The sequence below is a fragment of the Rutidosis leptorrhynchoides genome, chromosome 4, assembly GCF_046630445.1.
Source record: "Rutidosis leptorrhynchoides isolate AG116_Rl617_1_P2 chromosome 4, CSIRO_AGI_Rlap_v1, whole genome shotgun sequence".
Classification (NCBI taxonomy): Eukaryota; Viridiplantae; Streptophyta; class Magnoliopsida; order Asterales; family Asteraceae; genus Rutidosis; species Rutidosis leptorrhynchoides.
In genome coordinates this window covers 630,060,706-630,077,329 of record NC_092336.1, presented here as the reverse complement: position 1 = coordinate 630,077,329, position 16,624 = coordinate 630,060,706, and the positions used below count along the sequence as shown (strand labels likewise).

The window sequence follows — 16,624 nt, the reverse complement described above, 5'->3', positions numbered from 1 at the left end:
AACAATAATAATAACCGCAACAACAACAACAATCAGAAGCAGCTATGCCAAAGGTGTGAAAAGTATCACTCGGGGTTCTGCACCAAATTTTGCAACAAGTGTAAAAGAAATGGTCATAGCGCGGCGAAGTGTGAGGTCTACGGACCAGGAGTTAATAGAACGGAAGGAACAAATGGTATCGGAACGAGTAATGGCGGAGCAAGTAGTGTCGGAGCAAGTTACGCCAATGTAGTTTGTTATAAATGTGGAAAACCGGGCCACATTATTAGAAATTGCCCGAACCAGGAGAACATGAATGGACAAGGCCACGGAAGAGTTTTCAATATTAATGCGGCAGAGGCACAGGAAGACCCGGAGCTTGTTACGGGTACGTTTCTTATTGACAATAAATCTGCTTACGTTTTATTTGATTCGGGTGCGGATAGAAGCTATATGAGTAGAGATTTTTGTGCTAAATTAAGTTGTCCATTGACGCCTTTGGATAGTAAATTTTTACTCGAATTAGCAAATGGTAAATTAATTTCAGCAGATAATATATGTCGGAATCGGGAAATTAAACTGGTTAACGAAACATTTAAGATTGATTTGATACCAGTAGAGTTAGGGAGTTTTGATATGATAATCGGTATGGACTGGTTGAAAGAAGTGAAAGCAGAGATTGTTTGTTACAAAAATGCAATTCGCATTATACGAGAAAAAGGAAAACCCTTAATGGTGTACGGAGAAAAGGGCAACACGAAGCTACATCTTATTAGTAATTTGAAGGCACAAAAACTAATAAGAAAAGGTTGCTATGTTGTTCTAGCACACGTCGAGAAAGTATAAACTGAAGAAAAGAGCATCAATGATGTTCCCATTGCAAAAGAATTTCCCGATGTATTTCCGAAAGAATTACCGGGATTACCTCCACATCGATCCTTTGAATTTCAAATAGATCTTGTACCAGGAGCTGCACCAATAGCTCGTGCTCCTTACAGACTCGCACCCAGCGAGATGAAAGAACTGCAAAGCCAATTACAAGAACTTTTAGAGCGTGATTTCATTCGACCAAGCACATCACCGTGGGGAGCTCCTGTTTTGTTTGTCAAGAAGAAAGATGGTACATTCAGGTTGTGTATCGACTACCGAGAGTTGAACAAACTTACCCACAAGAACCGCTACCCACTACCGAGAATCGACGACTTATTTGATCAACTACAAGGCTCGTCTGTTTATTCAAAGATTGACTTACGTTCCGGGTATCATCAAATGCGGGTGAAAGAAGATGATATTCCAAAGACTGCTTTCAGAACACGTTACGGTCATTACGAGTTTATGGTCATGTCGTTTGGTTTAACTAATGCACCAGCTGTGTTCATGGACCTTATGAACCGAGTGTGTTGACCATACCTTGACAAGTTTGTCATTGTTTTCATTGATGACATACTTATTTACTCAAAGAATGACCAAGAACACGGTGAACATTTGAGAAAGGTGTTAGAAGTATTGAGGAAGGAAGAATTGTACGCTAAGTTTTCAAAGTGTGCATTTTGGTTGGAAGAAGTTCAATTCCTCGGTCACATAGTGAACAAAGAAGGTATTAAGGTGGATCCGGCAAAGATAGAAACTGTTGAAAAGTGGGAAACCCCGAAAACTCCGAAACACATACGCCAGTTTTTAGGACTAGCTGGTTACTACAGAAGGTTCATCCAAGACTTTTCCAGAATAGCAAAACCCTTTACTGCATTAACGCATAAAGGGAAGAAATTTGAATGAAATGATGAACAAGAGAAAGCGTTTCAGTTATTGAAGAAAAAGCTAACTACGGCACCTATATTGTCATTACCTGAAGGGAATGATGATTTTGTGATTTATTGTGATGCATCAAAGCAAGGTCTCGGTTGTGTATTAATGCAACGAACGAATGTGATTGCTTATGCGTCTAGACAATTGAAGATTCACGAACAAAATTATACGACACATGATTTGGAATTAGGCGCGGTTGTTTTTGCATTAAAGACTTGGAGGCACTACTTATATGGGGTCAAAAGTATTATATATACCGACCACAAAAGTCTTCAACACATATTTAATTAGAAACAACTGAATATGAGGCAGCGTAGGTGGATTGAATTATTGAATGATTACGACTTTGAGATTCGTTACCACCCGGGGAAGGCAAATGTGGTAGCCGATGCCTTGAGCAGGAAGGACAGAGAACCCATTCGAGTAAAATCTATGAATATAATGATTCATAATAACCTTACTACTCAAATAAAGGAGGCGCAACAAGGAGTTTTAAAAGAGGGAAATTTAAAGGATGAAATACCCAAAGGATCGGAGAAGCATCTTAATATTCGGGAAGACGGAACCCGGTATAGGGCTGAAAGGATTTGGGTACCAAAATTTGGAGATATGAGAGAAATTGTACTTAGAGAAGCTCATAAAACCAGATACTCAATACATCCTGGAACGGGAAAGATGTACAAGGATCTCAAGAAACATTTTTGGTGGCCGGGTATGAAAGTCGATGTTGCTAAATACGTAGGAGAATGTTTGACGTGTTCTAAGGTCAAAGCTGAGCATCAGAAACCATCAGGTCTACTTCAACAACCCGAAATCCCGGAATGGAAATGGGAAAAAATTACCATGGATTTCATCACTAAATTGCCAAGGACTGCAAGTGGTTTTGATACTATTTGGGTGATAGTTGATCATCTCACCAAATCAGCACACTTCCTGCCAATAAGAGAAGATGACAAGATGGAGAAGTTAGCACGACTGTATTTGAAGGAAGTCGTCTCCAGACATGGAATACCAATCTCTATTATCTCTGATAGGGATGGTAGATTTATTTCAAGATTCTGGCAGACATTACAGCAAGCATTAGGAACTCGTCTAGACATGAGTACTGCCTATCATCCACAAACTGATGGGCAGATCGAAAGGACGATACAAACGCTTGAATACATGCTACGAACATGTGTTATTGATTTCGAAAACAGTTGGGATCGACATCTACCGTTAGTAGAATTTTCCTACAACAACAGCTACCATTCAAGCATTGAGATGGCACCGTTTGAAGCACTTTATGGTAGAAAGTGCAGGTCTCCAATTTGTTGGAGTGAAGTGGGGGATAGACAGATTACGGGTCCGGAGATTATACAAGAAACTACCGAGAAGATCATACAAATTCAACAACGGTTGAAAACCGCCCAAAGTCGACAAAAGAGCTACGCTGACATTAAAAGAAAAGATATAGAATTTGAAATTGGAGAGATGGTCATGCTTAAAGTTGCACCTTGGAAAGGCGTTGTTCGATTTGGTAAACGAGGAAAATTAAATCCAAGGTATATTGGACCATTCAAGATTATTGATCGTGTCGGACCAGTAGCTTACCGACTTGAGTTACCTCAACAACTCGCAGCTGTACATAACACTTTCCATGTCTCGAATTTGAAGAAATGTTTTGCTAAAGAAGATCTCACTATTCTGTTAGATGAAATCCAAATCAACGAAAAACTTCAATTCTTCGAAGAACCCGTTGAAATAATGGATCGTGAGGTTAAAATACTTAAGCAAAATAAGATACCAATTGTTAAGGTTCGATGGAATGCTCGTAGAGGACCCAAGTTCACCTGGGAGCGTGAAGATCAGATGAAGAAGAAATACCCGCATCTATTTCCAGAAGATTCGTCAACACCATCAACAGTTTAAAATTTCGGGACGAAATTTAGTTAACGGGTAGGTACTGTAGTGACCCGAACTTTTCCATGTTTATATATATTAATTGAGATTGATATTTACATGATTAAATGTTTCCAACATGTTAAGCAATCAAACTTTTTAAGACTTGATTAATTGAAATATGTTTCATATAGACAATTGACCACCCAAGTTGACCGGTGATTCACGAACGTTAAAACTTGTAAAAACTATATGATGACATATATATGGATATATATATATATAGTTAACATGATACTATGATAAGTAAACATATCATTAAGTATATTAACAATGAACTACATATGTAAAAACAAGACTACTAACTTAATGATTTTTAAACGAGACATATATGTAACGATTATCGTTGTAAAGACATTTAATGTATATATATCATATTAAGAGATATTCATACATGATAACATCATGATAATATAATAATTTAAAATCTCATTTGATATTATAAACATTGGGTTAACAACATTTAACAAGATCGTTAACCTAAAGGTTTCAAAACAACACTTACATGTAACGACTAACGATGACTTAACGACTCAGTTAAAATGTATATACATGTAGCGTTTTAATATGTATTTATACACTTTTGAAAGACTTCAATACACTTATCAAATTACTTCTACTTAACAAAAATGCTTACAATTATATCCTCGTTCAGTTTCATCAACAATTCTACTCGTATGCACCCGTATTCGTACTCGTATAATACACAGCTTTTAGATGTATGTACTATTGGTATATACACTCCAATGATCAGCTCTTAGCAGCCCATGTGAGTCACCTAACACATGTGGGAACCATCATTTGGCAACTAGCATGAAATATCTCATAAAATTACAAAAATATGAGTAATCATTCATGACTTATTTACATGAAAACAAAATTACATATCCTTTATATCTAATCCATACACCAACGACCAAAAACACCTACAAACACTTTCATTCTTCAATTTTCTTCATCTAATTAATCTCTCTCAAGTTCTATCTTCAAGTTCTAAGTGTTCTTCATATATTCTACAAGTTCTAGTTACATAAAATCAAGAATACTTTCAAGTTTGCTAACTCACTTCCAATCTTGTAAGGTGATCATCCAACCTCAAGAAATCTTTGTTTTTTACAGCAGGTTATCATTCTAATACAAGGTAATAATCATATTCAAACTTTGGTTCAATTTCTATAACTATAACAATCTTATTTCAAGTGATAATCTTACTTGAACTTGTTTTCGTGTCATGATTCTGCTTCAAGAACTTCGAGCCATCCAAGGATCCGTTGAAGCTAGATCCATTTTTCTCTTTTCCAGTAGGTTTATCCAAGGAACTTAAGGTAGTAATGATGTTCATAACATCATTTGATTCATACATATAAAGCTATCTTATTCGAAGGTTTAAACTTGTAATCACTAGAACATAGTTTAGTTAATTCTAAACTTGTTCGCAAACAAAAGTTAATCCTTCTAACTTGACTTTTAAAATCAACTAAACACATGTTCTATATCTATATGATATGCTAACTTAATGATTTAAAACCTGGAGACACGAAAAACACCGTAAAATCGGATTTACGCCGTCGTAGTAACACCGCGGGCTGTTTTGGGTTAGTTAATTAAAAACTATGATAAACTTTGATTTAAAAGTTGTTATTCTGAGAAAATGATTTTTATTATGAACATGAAACTATATCCAAAAATTATGGTTAAACTCAAAGTGGAAGTATGTTTTCTAAAATAGTCATCTAGACGTCGTTCTTTCGACTGAAATGACTACCTTTACAAAAATGACTTGTAACTTATTTTTCTGACTATAAACCTATACTTTTTCTATTTAGATTCATAAAATAGAGTTCAATATGAAACCATAGCAATTTGATTCACTCAAAACGGATTTAAAATGAAGAAGTTATGGGTAAAACAAGATTGGATAATTTTTCTTATTTTAGCTACGTGAAAATTGGTAACAAATCTATTCCAACCATAACTTAATCAACTTGTATTGTATATTATGTAATCTTGAGATACCATAGACACGTATACAATGTTTCGACCTATCATGTCGACACATCTATATATATTTCGGAACAACCATAGACACTCTATATGTGAATGTTGGAGTTAGCTATACAGGGTTGAGGTTGATTCCAAAATATATATAGTTTGAGTTGTGATCAATACTGAGATACGTATACACTGGGTCGTGGATTGATTCAAGATAATATTTATCGATTTATTTCTGTACATCTAACTGTGGACAACTAGTTGTAGGTTACTAACGAGGACAGCTGACTTAATAAACTTAAAACATCAAAATATATTAAAAGTGTTGTAAATATATTTTGAATATACTTTGATATATATGTATATATTGTTATAAGTTCGTGAATCAACCAGTGGCCAAGTCTTACTTCCCGACGAAGTAAAAATCTGTGAAAGTGAGTTATAGTCCCACTTTTAAAATCTAATATTTTTGGGATGAGAATACATGCAGGTTTTATAAATGATTTACAAAATAGACACAAGTACGTGAAACTACATTCTATGGTTGAATTATCGAAATCGAATATGCCCCTTTTTATTAAGTCTGGTAATCTAAGAATTAGGGAACAGACACCCTAATTGACGCGAATCCTAAAGATAGATCTATTGGGCCTAACAAACCCCATCCAAAGTACCGGATGCTTTAGTACTTCGAAATTTATATCATATCCGAAGGGTGTCTCGGAATGATGGGGATATTCTTATATATTCATCTTGTTAATGTCGGTTACCAGGTGTTCACCATATGAATGATTTTTATCTCTATTTATGGGATTTGTATTGAAATATGAAATCTTGTGGTCTATTATTATGATTTGATATATATAGGTTAAACCTATAACTCACCAACATTTTTATTGACGTTTTAAGCATGTTTATTCTCAGGTGATTATTAAGAGATTCTGCTGTCGCATACTTAAATAAGGACGAGATTTGGAGTCCATGCTTGTATGATATTGTGTAAAAACTGCATTCAAGAAACTTATTTTGTTGTAACATATTTGTATTGTAAACCATTATGTAATGGTCGTGTGTAAACAGGATATTTTAGATTATCATTATTTGATAATCTACGTAAAGCTTTTAAACCTTTATTGATGAAATAAAGGTTATGGTTTGTTTTAAAATGAATGCAGTCTTTGAAAAACGTCTCATATAGAGGTCAAAACCTCGCAACGAAATCAATTAATATGGAACGTTTTTAATCAATAAGAACGGGACATTTCACCGCAGACTCAAGGACAACAAACTTCACAACAACAACATCCTTCAACACAACTGTCACCACCCGTGGTTCAACAAGTCTCCCAAGAGACTGTTTCTACTCCTACTCCGGAAGCTCCGATTCATGCTGGAACTGAAGGAGGTGTTAGTTCCTCGACTCTCCGCAATTTAAATGATTTATATGTTCAAGCTATGGCTGATAACTTGAGAATGCGGAAGGAAATGGATGAGAAGATTGAGCAGTTGAAGGAGGATAATCGTGTTAAGTCTGAGGATGTTACACGGCTATCGCTGCAAGTTGACCTGCTGCAAAGAAAAGTTGGTGATCAATCGTTGTTATTAACTGATGCGAAAAGAGAAGCTTCTCAAGCTAAGGAGTTGGCTGCATCAGCTCTGGCTAAGATGACTGCGTGTGAAGAGAAGTTTGATCTGGTTGAGATGCCTGAGGATGAGACTGAAAACCGAATGATGGAGGCTCCTGGTTCCTCCAAAGCTACAGCACTGTCAGTAATTCCTCTTAAAATTGATTATAGTTTTAGTGATTTCTTTTCTAAACAGGATGAGCTCAAGCATTCTGTTGTTTATGATGAACTAGAAGAGGGAGAGATCCCTCACAACCTCTCTAGAGAAGAGCTGGACGAACTAGTGCGTCTAGAGCAAGAGGAAGCTAAAGCTGCTGACGCACATTCTGACGATTCTCCATCTGAGGATGATTCTTTTGGCCCTGAGGTTACAGAGGGTTTTAGTGATAGAGATATAGATAATTTAGTTGAGGATGTTACTCATGAAGATTTTCCTACATATCAAAATGATAAGAATGAGGATCTTCCTGGTTTTGAGGAGTTGTTTAGAACAAATGATGAACTTTTGGATCGAAAGTGTAAAGAGAAAGAACGAACTGAAGTCCCGCCTGAAGGATTTTTGCCAGTCAAATATCATAAGGAAAGAACTGAAAAGTTGGAAGTTGATTGGAGAGATATCTTGAGGATTAGAAAGTATTGTGAGAAACCGAAGCTTGAGCCGAAGTATTTGAAGATGATTAATCTGAGAAAGAGTGCGAAAGGGAGAATTCTAGCCTGGGCTTACATTGAAGAATTCAACATATTTGCAGTTAAGCGAGAGTTTGGCGTTGATTATTTCAAACATGGTCACGAATTCAAGTCACTACCGTACTTTGAGCTAATGCAGATTGCCAGGTTGAGAATGCTGTATTGTGGAATGAACGATCGATCTTCGTTACTGGTGAAGAAGATTCGAATTGCTTTTAATTCGAAGAATTGGGAAGGTTTTAGGTCACGGTTTCCTAGGATCAGTTACAAAGTTAATCCTAGAACTGGTGAATCTCGAAGAATTGTAAAGTACAAGCGGGCAAACACTATGAAGAAGGTATCATTGAGGAAATTGCCGCAAAATTGAAGTCAGAGGTTCAGATGGTGGTTTTATGATGATCGTTCTGAAGAAGCTGTGATTGTTTTGGATAAGGTGAATGAGAATGATATTGAGTGCATTCGTGTGTTGGATCCGATTTGGTTAAGAAACTGTACCGAGGCTAATATTTTCACGTTGTACTATAACCGTATGCTTTATCGACGAGAGAACAAGGTGCAGGCTGAACAGTATGTGAAAGTAGCTAAGCTGTGCTACTTGAACAACATGGTAATCGATCCATACGAATGAATTGGATGACGACTGAAGACTTTTGATATAGAACTAGGTCATAGGGGGAGTTTGTTGGTGCATAATCCCGAGTTCTATGATGTAATAAGTTCTATTTGTATTATCGTTTACATTTCAGTCGTGTATCAACATTGTCATTGATATTGTGTGTTTGAATTGATTAAGCAATGACGTAAAATGGTTCGAGCTGTTTGGTTGGCAGCTCAGACCATCGACCGATGGTAGAGACCATCGGTCGAGGGACTATCACCATCGACCGTAGGTCAGAGACCACCGGCCGATGGTCACTGTAACTTTATATATATACGGGTGTTGGGTTTCATTGTTAGGTTACACACCCTACACACCCTAGCCGTCATTTTTCGCTGTTACTATTGTCCCAGACCATACCCCAACCGAATACACTCATCTAGGCGTCGATTCTATCAATATTTCATTGGTTAGATTGATCCCAAAGTGAAACTAGTATTCGATTCACTCTAGGTTATTGTTTTCTGCCTTTAATCTAGATACAACGTTTAATCTAAGGTCCAAGATCGTTTACACCTCCTAATCGTCTTCTTCGGTAACGTAAGAAGTTAGGTGAGATTTTGTTCCTGATCTTGATTTCTGATATTAATTTTTGTATCAGGTTTTGATATTAAATGATTTTTTTAATTTATGATTTCATCAAAGGTTTAATTTTGATTTCTAAACTTTTAGATTTTTATCCTTGGGGAGAATAAGTTGCAGGTTGTTAATGAAAGAGAAGAAGATGCTATAACAAAATAAAAGGACATATATATTGGTTGTCAATGATAGAAACTTCTTCCGTTCAATTGGTTTTTAATTTGACTGTAATTTGGTTAAAATATGAATTATATATTAGGGTTTGGTTTCGTTGAAGATGAAGATAAAGTGAAGAACGAAAAGGAGAAAGGAATCAAATTAACGAAAATACCCTCCCATATGCAAGGTATGGTAGGATTTAATAGAAAATATTTAACCAATTAGTCTCAGGGTCATCTCTGTCACAAAGTGATAAATGAAGTTCAACGAAGTTTAAGATAAAGAAAAAAAGTTACTTGTGTTGTTTGAAACAAAATTAAATGGCCAAGCAACAATTTTGTCAATTTCTTACGGAGTAATTATATTATAAATATACTAGTGAAATGACCCGTGAAACCACGGGTTTGTTTAAACGAAATAATTTAATGATATACTTTAGGTATTAAGTAAACGTAAATGCTAAAGTTATTTAGTTTAATGACCCGTAAAACCACATAGTCCGACTAAGAAACTCGTCAGCTGAACATTTCATCAAACACCTAAAATGCATATTAAACAATCCACATCCAATCATAAGAGATAATATTGGTTGTCATTTTATTTTAAAAGTGTAAATTAAAAATATAAATATAAAATTGATTTTCTTCTACCTAACTTTTATACCTTCTCGTACTCAATTTAAAATAATTAATTACAATAATTTAAAATTATTTAATTTTAATAATTAAAATAATTATTAATAAGATTTAATAATAATAATTAATTAATAAGATTTAATTTTAATTCAAAATTATTTAGATTAATGACATCATCCACCATGCTTAGATTTTTTTTTTCTTTTTGATTTTTTCTTAACAAGAGAATTAATTTAATAATGACATATCATTTTAGCAATGGGGGATGATTCTCACACACACTTTTTTGATCCTCACACACCAATTGAATATTATTAGAAGAGCAGAATGTTAAAATAGGTGTGTGGGGATCAAAAAAATGTGTGTGAGAATCATCCCCCTTTAGCAATATAATAGAAATTATAGAAGATTATATATTCAATAGAAAATAAAGATGAATACCATTATACCAATAATGTACGGAGTAATATTAAAAGGGATCCTATATAAACCAATCATTCGATAGTATTTCTTTTCTTTATTCAAAGAAAAGCCAACTCTCTGTTTCACGAACAACCAACCCCAACAATATAAAATTTCCCTTTTGATCAAACCATTCGTCCTTCACCATTCTTAAATCATACACACACACACACACACATTTATACTTCCAAATTTCTTGATCGTCATCATACAACAAAAAAGTTTTCGTTTCTTCTTATACCCACAAAAAAGTCTTGATTTTTTCTCATACACAATTCTATAAGCTTCTAACTTTGCCATAGAAAAGGTCTTTTTTCATCATGTCATCAATCTTGCCTTCAAATGGGATGGTGTTAGCCACCGCCATGGCAGCCGTCTCAGGCACCGTACTCCTTCTCGCCTTCCACCTCCAGAAACCACCACCTACCACCGCCGGCGCCGTCACCGCTGCCACTCAATTCTCGATGATCCAGCAACCAAGACCATGCATCTCTTCAGGTTTCTTTCTGGATAATGTTCTTGAATTGCTTTTGGTCAAACTTATAGTTGACTTTTTAATTTCTAATTGTTTACAGTATTTTTTTTTTTATATTGTTGGTAGATCGAAAGAAGAGAGGGAAAAAGAACAAGAAAGTACACTTTGCAGAGGATGTGATGGAACCAAGTGGAAACGGAGAAGAGTTTAGAAAAAGACTTCAAAGTAAAAATATTGTTCAAAACCGGACTTATTCGACAGATGTAAAAGAAGAAGGGACTGAAATGAAAGTTTCAAAAACGTTCGAGGGTGTTCCAGCAAATAGGAGAGCTCTCTACTCCGGTATTCTCAGAGATCGTGGTGTCTATAGAATGCATCACTAGTAAAGTGCTAAATGAGTTAATTATCAGGTGTGATTAGCCCTTTTTTTTTGTAAATTGTTTAGTTTGAGTCCCTCATCTGTGGAGGAAGTACAAATTGCACTTTCTTGGATTTTTATTTGTATAACTGTATCTACTGATATTGGTGTTGTACCCTCTTGTACAAATTGAAATGAACATGGGATACTTGTCGGCCAAATGTCCCACTTCTATTGACTATTCTTGTAATCCGTAGTATCTAATCTAATCTATCTAATTTACGTTATAAAATAGAGATTTCACGAAACAACTAGACCATTTGTTACGGGTTAATTGCCACGCCGTCACTTGCTTACATGACAAAACTCACGCTTTAAAAATGGATTACGGACATGGTTTTTGGGTGTGACTTGGAGTGTGGGGCACTTTCCAACGAGAATAAAATGGAGCGTAAGTTAGATCATGGATATCGCGACGTTTGTAGCCACACTTACCGTGACATGTCGCCACAAACGCCCGGAATGGAGCGTTTGTGTGCCCGCGTTTGTCTTCAAAAAACGCAGAGGGGGAGGGCGTGAAAGGTACGTGTCATCTTGTGATTGGTCGAGAAATATATTCGATTGAATATATCCGTTGGCATTTAAAATTATTTTTTTTTCTTTTTTTCTTCTATATAAACACATACATTCTTTCATATCTTTACACAACATCTTACATATTCTTCACTATAACTTATAAAAAATGGATTTTTTTAGCTAAAAGTCTTAATCTTTTGTTTGATTCAACCTCGTCCGATGAAGAAGAAGATCGAAGTTCGAGAGATCGTGTGCAACGAAATCCACGGATATTCATAAATAGAGATCGTGAAACCGCAGGTATTAATTTGTGGAACGACTGCTTTTCAAACTCCGACGTACCCACCACACATATTTAAGAGATGATTTCGGATGCGGATTCAATTATTTCTCCGTATAAAAGAAGGTACTGTTAATTACTCATATTCTAAATATGCTCCACAACATTCTATATATTTCCACAGCATTTTGTATGAAGTTGTTGAATTATTTTTATGCCATAAACATTGCGAACCCTGACGTATGTAACGAAACTTCTCACCAAAACGACAATTTTCACGTGAAAAATTGCAACAAACATGAGGTGTGTTGTTCGAGGGCCGAGACGAGTTTGAGAGAAGAGCTTGCGCAACCAGTGATGTAGGTGTCGAAGGTGTGCCCTGCGAGTCAGTCAAGGTACGGTTCTTTCGTTGAAGTTGCATTTCTTCGAGTGTGACCATTGATCGAACGGTGCTCAGGTCCGCAAACGATGATCTGTGAAGTATAATGTGTGTAGCGTGCGGGAACAGATCGTTTAAATCGTTAATTGCGTAGATAACAAGTTCTTCATCTTTTTTATGTTGGATCCGAGATTGGCAAGCATAAAAGATATATAACTGATCTTCTTGAAGTAGGCTTCGGTGGTCAAGTCTCCTATATTGAGAGCACGCAACTCGGCCGTGAGTTCAACGATTTTGGAGCGTGCGTTGTCGAGAAAAACATTTTTTAAAGAATTCCCATGCTTCATGGGACGACTTTGGTTGGGAATTTAGAAGTCGTTCGAGTAGAGATTTGGAGATGGTTAGAAACATCCATCCCATAACAATTGCATCCGCCTTTTTCCAATCTTCCGGTGGCGGATCAAAAGTGGAACCCGCAAACAAAAAGGAGTCGACATTAAACGCTGCACAATGCGTGCTAAATAACTTGCTCGAGTGCGTGTAGTTTACTTTATTGACATCGAGTTTGATGGGAATTAAGTGGGTTACGGAGGTGACCGTTTATATTTTATCATACTTGCTTGGTGTTGACATGAATGGACTTTACAAGAAGCAGTCGCGATTTTGAATTAGGGTTTTGAAGTAGCTGCTGATACCATGTTGAATATTAGTAAACAAACGTAGGTTAATATTGATTGAATATTGATCGATCATGATACAGAGGAAATACCGTATATAAATAGATGGAGCCAAACCTAATAGGCTAAGCACTAGAAGCTACTAGAAACTGAGCCCTTATATATGCGGCCTTACAATGCATAATAATAATAATAATAATAATAATGGTAATGATAATATCGGCTAACATATATATATATATATATATATATAGAGAGAGAGAGAGAGAGTGTGTGTGTGTGTGTGTTTAGGATTTAGGGCTTATTCCCTAAACCCAAAACTCAAAACCCAAAACTTTAAACTGTTCGTGTTAAAAATTCAATCTAAACTCTAATTACTAAACCCTAATTCCTAAAACCTAATTTTTAAACCCAAATTTCTAACCTCTTAAAAAATACTTTAATTAAAACACTACATATGATGCATGTTATCATTTATTTCTTCGAGCGTTTTTCCGCCAAAATAAATATATTTATTGCAAAGTGTCTTTTTTAAATGTTCATATTTTCATAAAATCTTAATGTTTGAAATTTTTCTTTTTTTAAAAAACGAAAAAAAAAAATTACTTCCCCTTACTTCTCTTCAAAAATGTAATATCCCGTTTTCTTCATACATGTCTTAAGGTACATATTTAATCGTTAGAACGTTTATATTCCGTTTGTATATGTGATTAAATGATTTAAAATTTTTAGTTTGAAGTACACGATATATATATATATATATATATATATATATATATATATATATATATATATATATATATATATATATATATATATATATATATATATGTACACACACATGAGAATGTATACATGTATAAGCATATGCATGGGTTATGATGGTATTAAGTCGAGTGAGACTTCGCGGTGAAGTCTAGGTGTATATACGAAGCGAGAATGGGGTGTACGAGTCGGGTTATGACCCTTTGGTTTGTAACCCAAAAAACTGGACAAAAATGGGCGTGGGGCCGCGCCGCGACGGGCACCTCCGCGCCGCGACATTGTACGCGAACCAAGATCAGGAACCATGTCAAACAGCTCGAAAATTTCGTTGAATGCCGCGCCGCGAGAAGGTGGGGTCGCGCCGCGACCTCACTGCTGTGCTGATTCGATTTTCAGTTTTAAAAAGGGGTGGTTCGAGGGTATTTTCATCTTTTCGCGTGTGGATCAGATTGTGGCTCAAAATCCCAGCCACATATCTCTTTTATTCATTTCTTTTCTCTTTTCTTTCTCCCTTTTCTCTCAAAACATAAAACCCACCTAGATTCAAAGTGAAATTTGAGGGTGAAGATTAGTGATTTGATTTTTGGAGCAAGAAGGAAATTTGTTCTCCTCGTTCTTAGCTACGATTTGATAGTGTTGGTAAGTCTTAACTCTGTGTTTTGAGTTTTAATTGATTTATGGCTAGGGTTTGGTCATTTGAGACTTGTAAGACCCATTTGGGGGCTAAATGGGTGAATTTTGGTTAAATTGGTGTATGAAAACCCTAAGACTTTTAATCTAGGGTTTTGTCATGGGTTTGGTGTTTGTAAGTGTTAATTTTGTTGTTAGATCACCAATACACTTGTGAAATAATGAAAGATGGTTAAGGGGTTCAAGTTGACAAGTTTGTGAGTCTAAGTGTTAAAATGGGTCAAGAGGGGTAATGTTGACCTAGTTGGGCAAGATGAGTATGAAAATACCCTAAATGGTGTTAGTTATTGTTATTGGACTATAATCACTAGCTTTTAGTGATTTATGATGAGTTTTGGCCATCAATGGGCCGTTTTGGTGTAAATGGGTCATTTAATGCATTTGGATCATTAAATGCTCAAGGGTTAAGTATTGGTGGTTAGTTCCACGAGTTTGTATGTTGATTTGGATACTTAATATATTAGGTACTTCGCTTGAAGCTTTCGGATTATAATCATCTCCTTGGTCTTAAGGTGAGTGAGATATTTATGCATGTATGTATATAGTATATTTATTTGTGTGCTATGGTATGAACCACGGAGCCGGTAGTGCCATAGTATGTGCGAGTGTGCTATGATGTGAACCACGGAGCTGGTAGCATCATGGTACGCGTGTTGTAGTGTGAACACGGAGCCGGTAGCACTATAGCACGAGTCGTTAAAGTGTGAACAACGGAGCCGGTAGCACTATAAAATGAGGTGTGAACCACGGAGTCGGTAACACCAAAGTGTGAACCACGGAGCCGGTAGCACTATAAAAGAGTATGACTCGAATGCGTAGTGACGTGAACCACGGAGCCGGTAGCGTCATAGCATTGTGTATGGTGTGAACCACGGAGCCGGTAGCACCATGACGCGAGTATGGTTAACCATATAGTTTGTGTATGTATTGTAGTGTAACATATTATATTTGGAGTATATGCTATTGTTTATGCTAGTTGCGGTAATGGAGGTTATTAGCTCTATACTTGGAGTTCGTATGCTAATATTAATTTGCTAGCAAGTTTGTGGTATGTGTGTAAGCGGTGGCAAGTAGGTATATTATATATGCATGTGTATACTTATTGCACTCACTAAACTTTGCTTACCCCTCTCGTTGTTTACATTTTTAGGTACGAGTATGGAGAAAGGGAAAGGGGTTGCCGGGAATTAAATATTCCCATGTTGGTTGCTAGATGTAGCTTTTGGAAGTTGACCTAGTGTTTTGGGTAGTTTAGCCCCAAACCATGCTCGAGTGTCGTTTGGTTTAAAACTATCATTTATGAGCCGAACTTATGATACACTTGATTAAGGGCCTTCGTGCCTCTTTGTAAACATTAAAACTTTTCGTATGATTAAACGGGTTGTATGAATTGGTTCACGTTATGTAATCATTTAAATGGAGCGTTAATGGTTTTTTAATATAAAAAAAAAATTATTCGGGTTGCATACGGGTTGGGTTGTTTCAAGTGGTATCAGAACATGGTCTAAGGGATTTAGGCGACTTGAGATAGGTGCCTAGACTTAGACTTTATTGTGTGTGCGATTTATGCGGGACTTGTAGGAGACGGGTCGGACCGGGATTGGTTAGTGCCTAGGTTTAGGTGAACTAACTTCTTAATAATTGTTTTGTGTGGTGTTTGCAATCATCAAGCGAGATAGACGTTGTGTGTTTCGTATCATTGTTTAACCTATTTCCGTTTTATAGTATGAAGACGAGAAACGGACCCGAAAATCATGATGGAGGTACGAGTGAGGATGCCGAGTTTACGGCCAAGGTTGAGGCCATTTTTAAACGTCAAAAAACGGAGTTTCTCAAGGACGTTAGGAAGATGTTCCTAGATTCGATCGACGAGCAAGTAGTTGATCTAGTTAAGGAACAAA

At 36.1% G+C, this 16,624-nt stretch overlaps 1 protein-coding gene across 1 annotated transcript; it reads left to right on the top strand.

The window, feature by feature from the left end:
• Positions 1 to 10,660: 10,660 nt before the first annotated feature.
• On the top strand, positions 10,661 to 11,607 carry LOC139904218 (uncharacterized). Its single transcript, XM_071886150.1, has 2 exons — positions 10,661 to 11,021; positions 11,125 to 11,607. The coding sequence occupies exons 1-2, from the start codon at positions 10,844 to 10,846 to the stop codon at positions 11,379 to 11,381; spliced, it is 435 nt and encodes a 144-aa protein (XP_071742251.1). The 5' UTR covers positions 10,661 to 10,843; the 3' UTR covers positions 11,382 to 11,607.
• Positions 11,608 to 16,624: the final 5,017 nt, after the last annotated feature.

Coding starts and splice junctions, on each gene's coding strand:
- LOC139904218 (XM_071886150.1), top strand. CDS start 10,844: ATGTCATCAATCTTGCCTTCAAATGGGATGGTGTTAGCCACCGCCATG. Junction 11,022..11,124: donor AAGACCATGCATCTCTTCAG/GTTTCTTTCTGG, acceptor TATTGTTGGTAG/ATCGAAAGAAGAGAGGGAAA.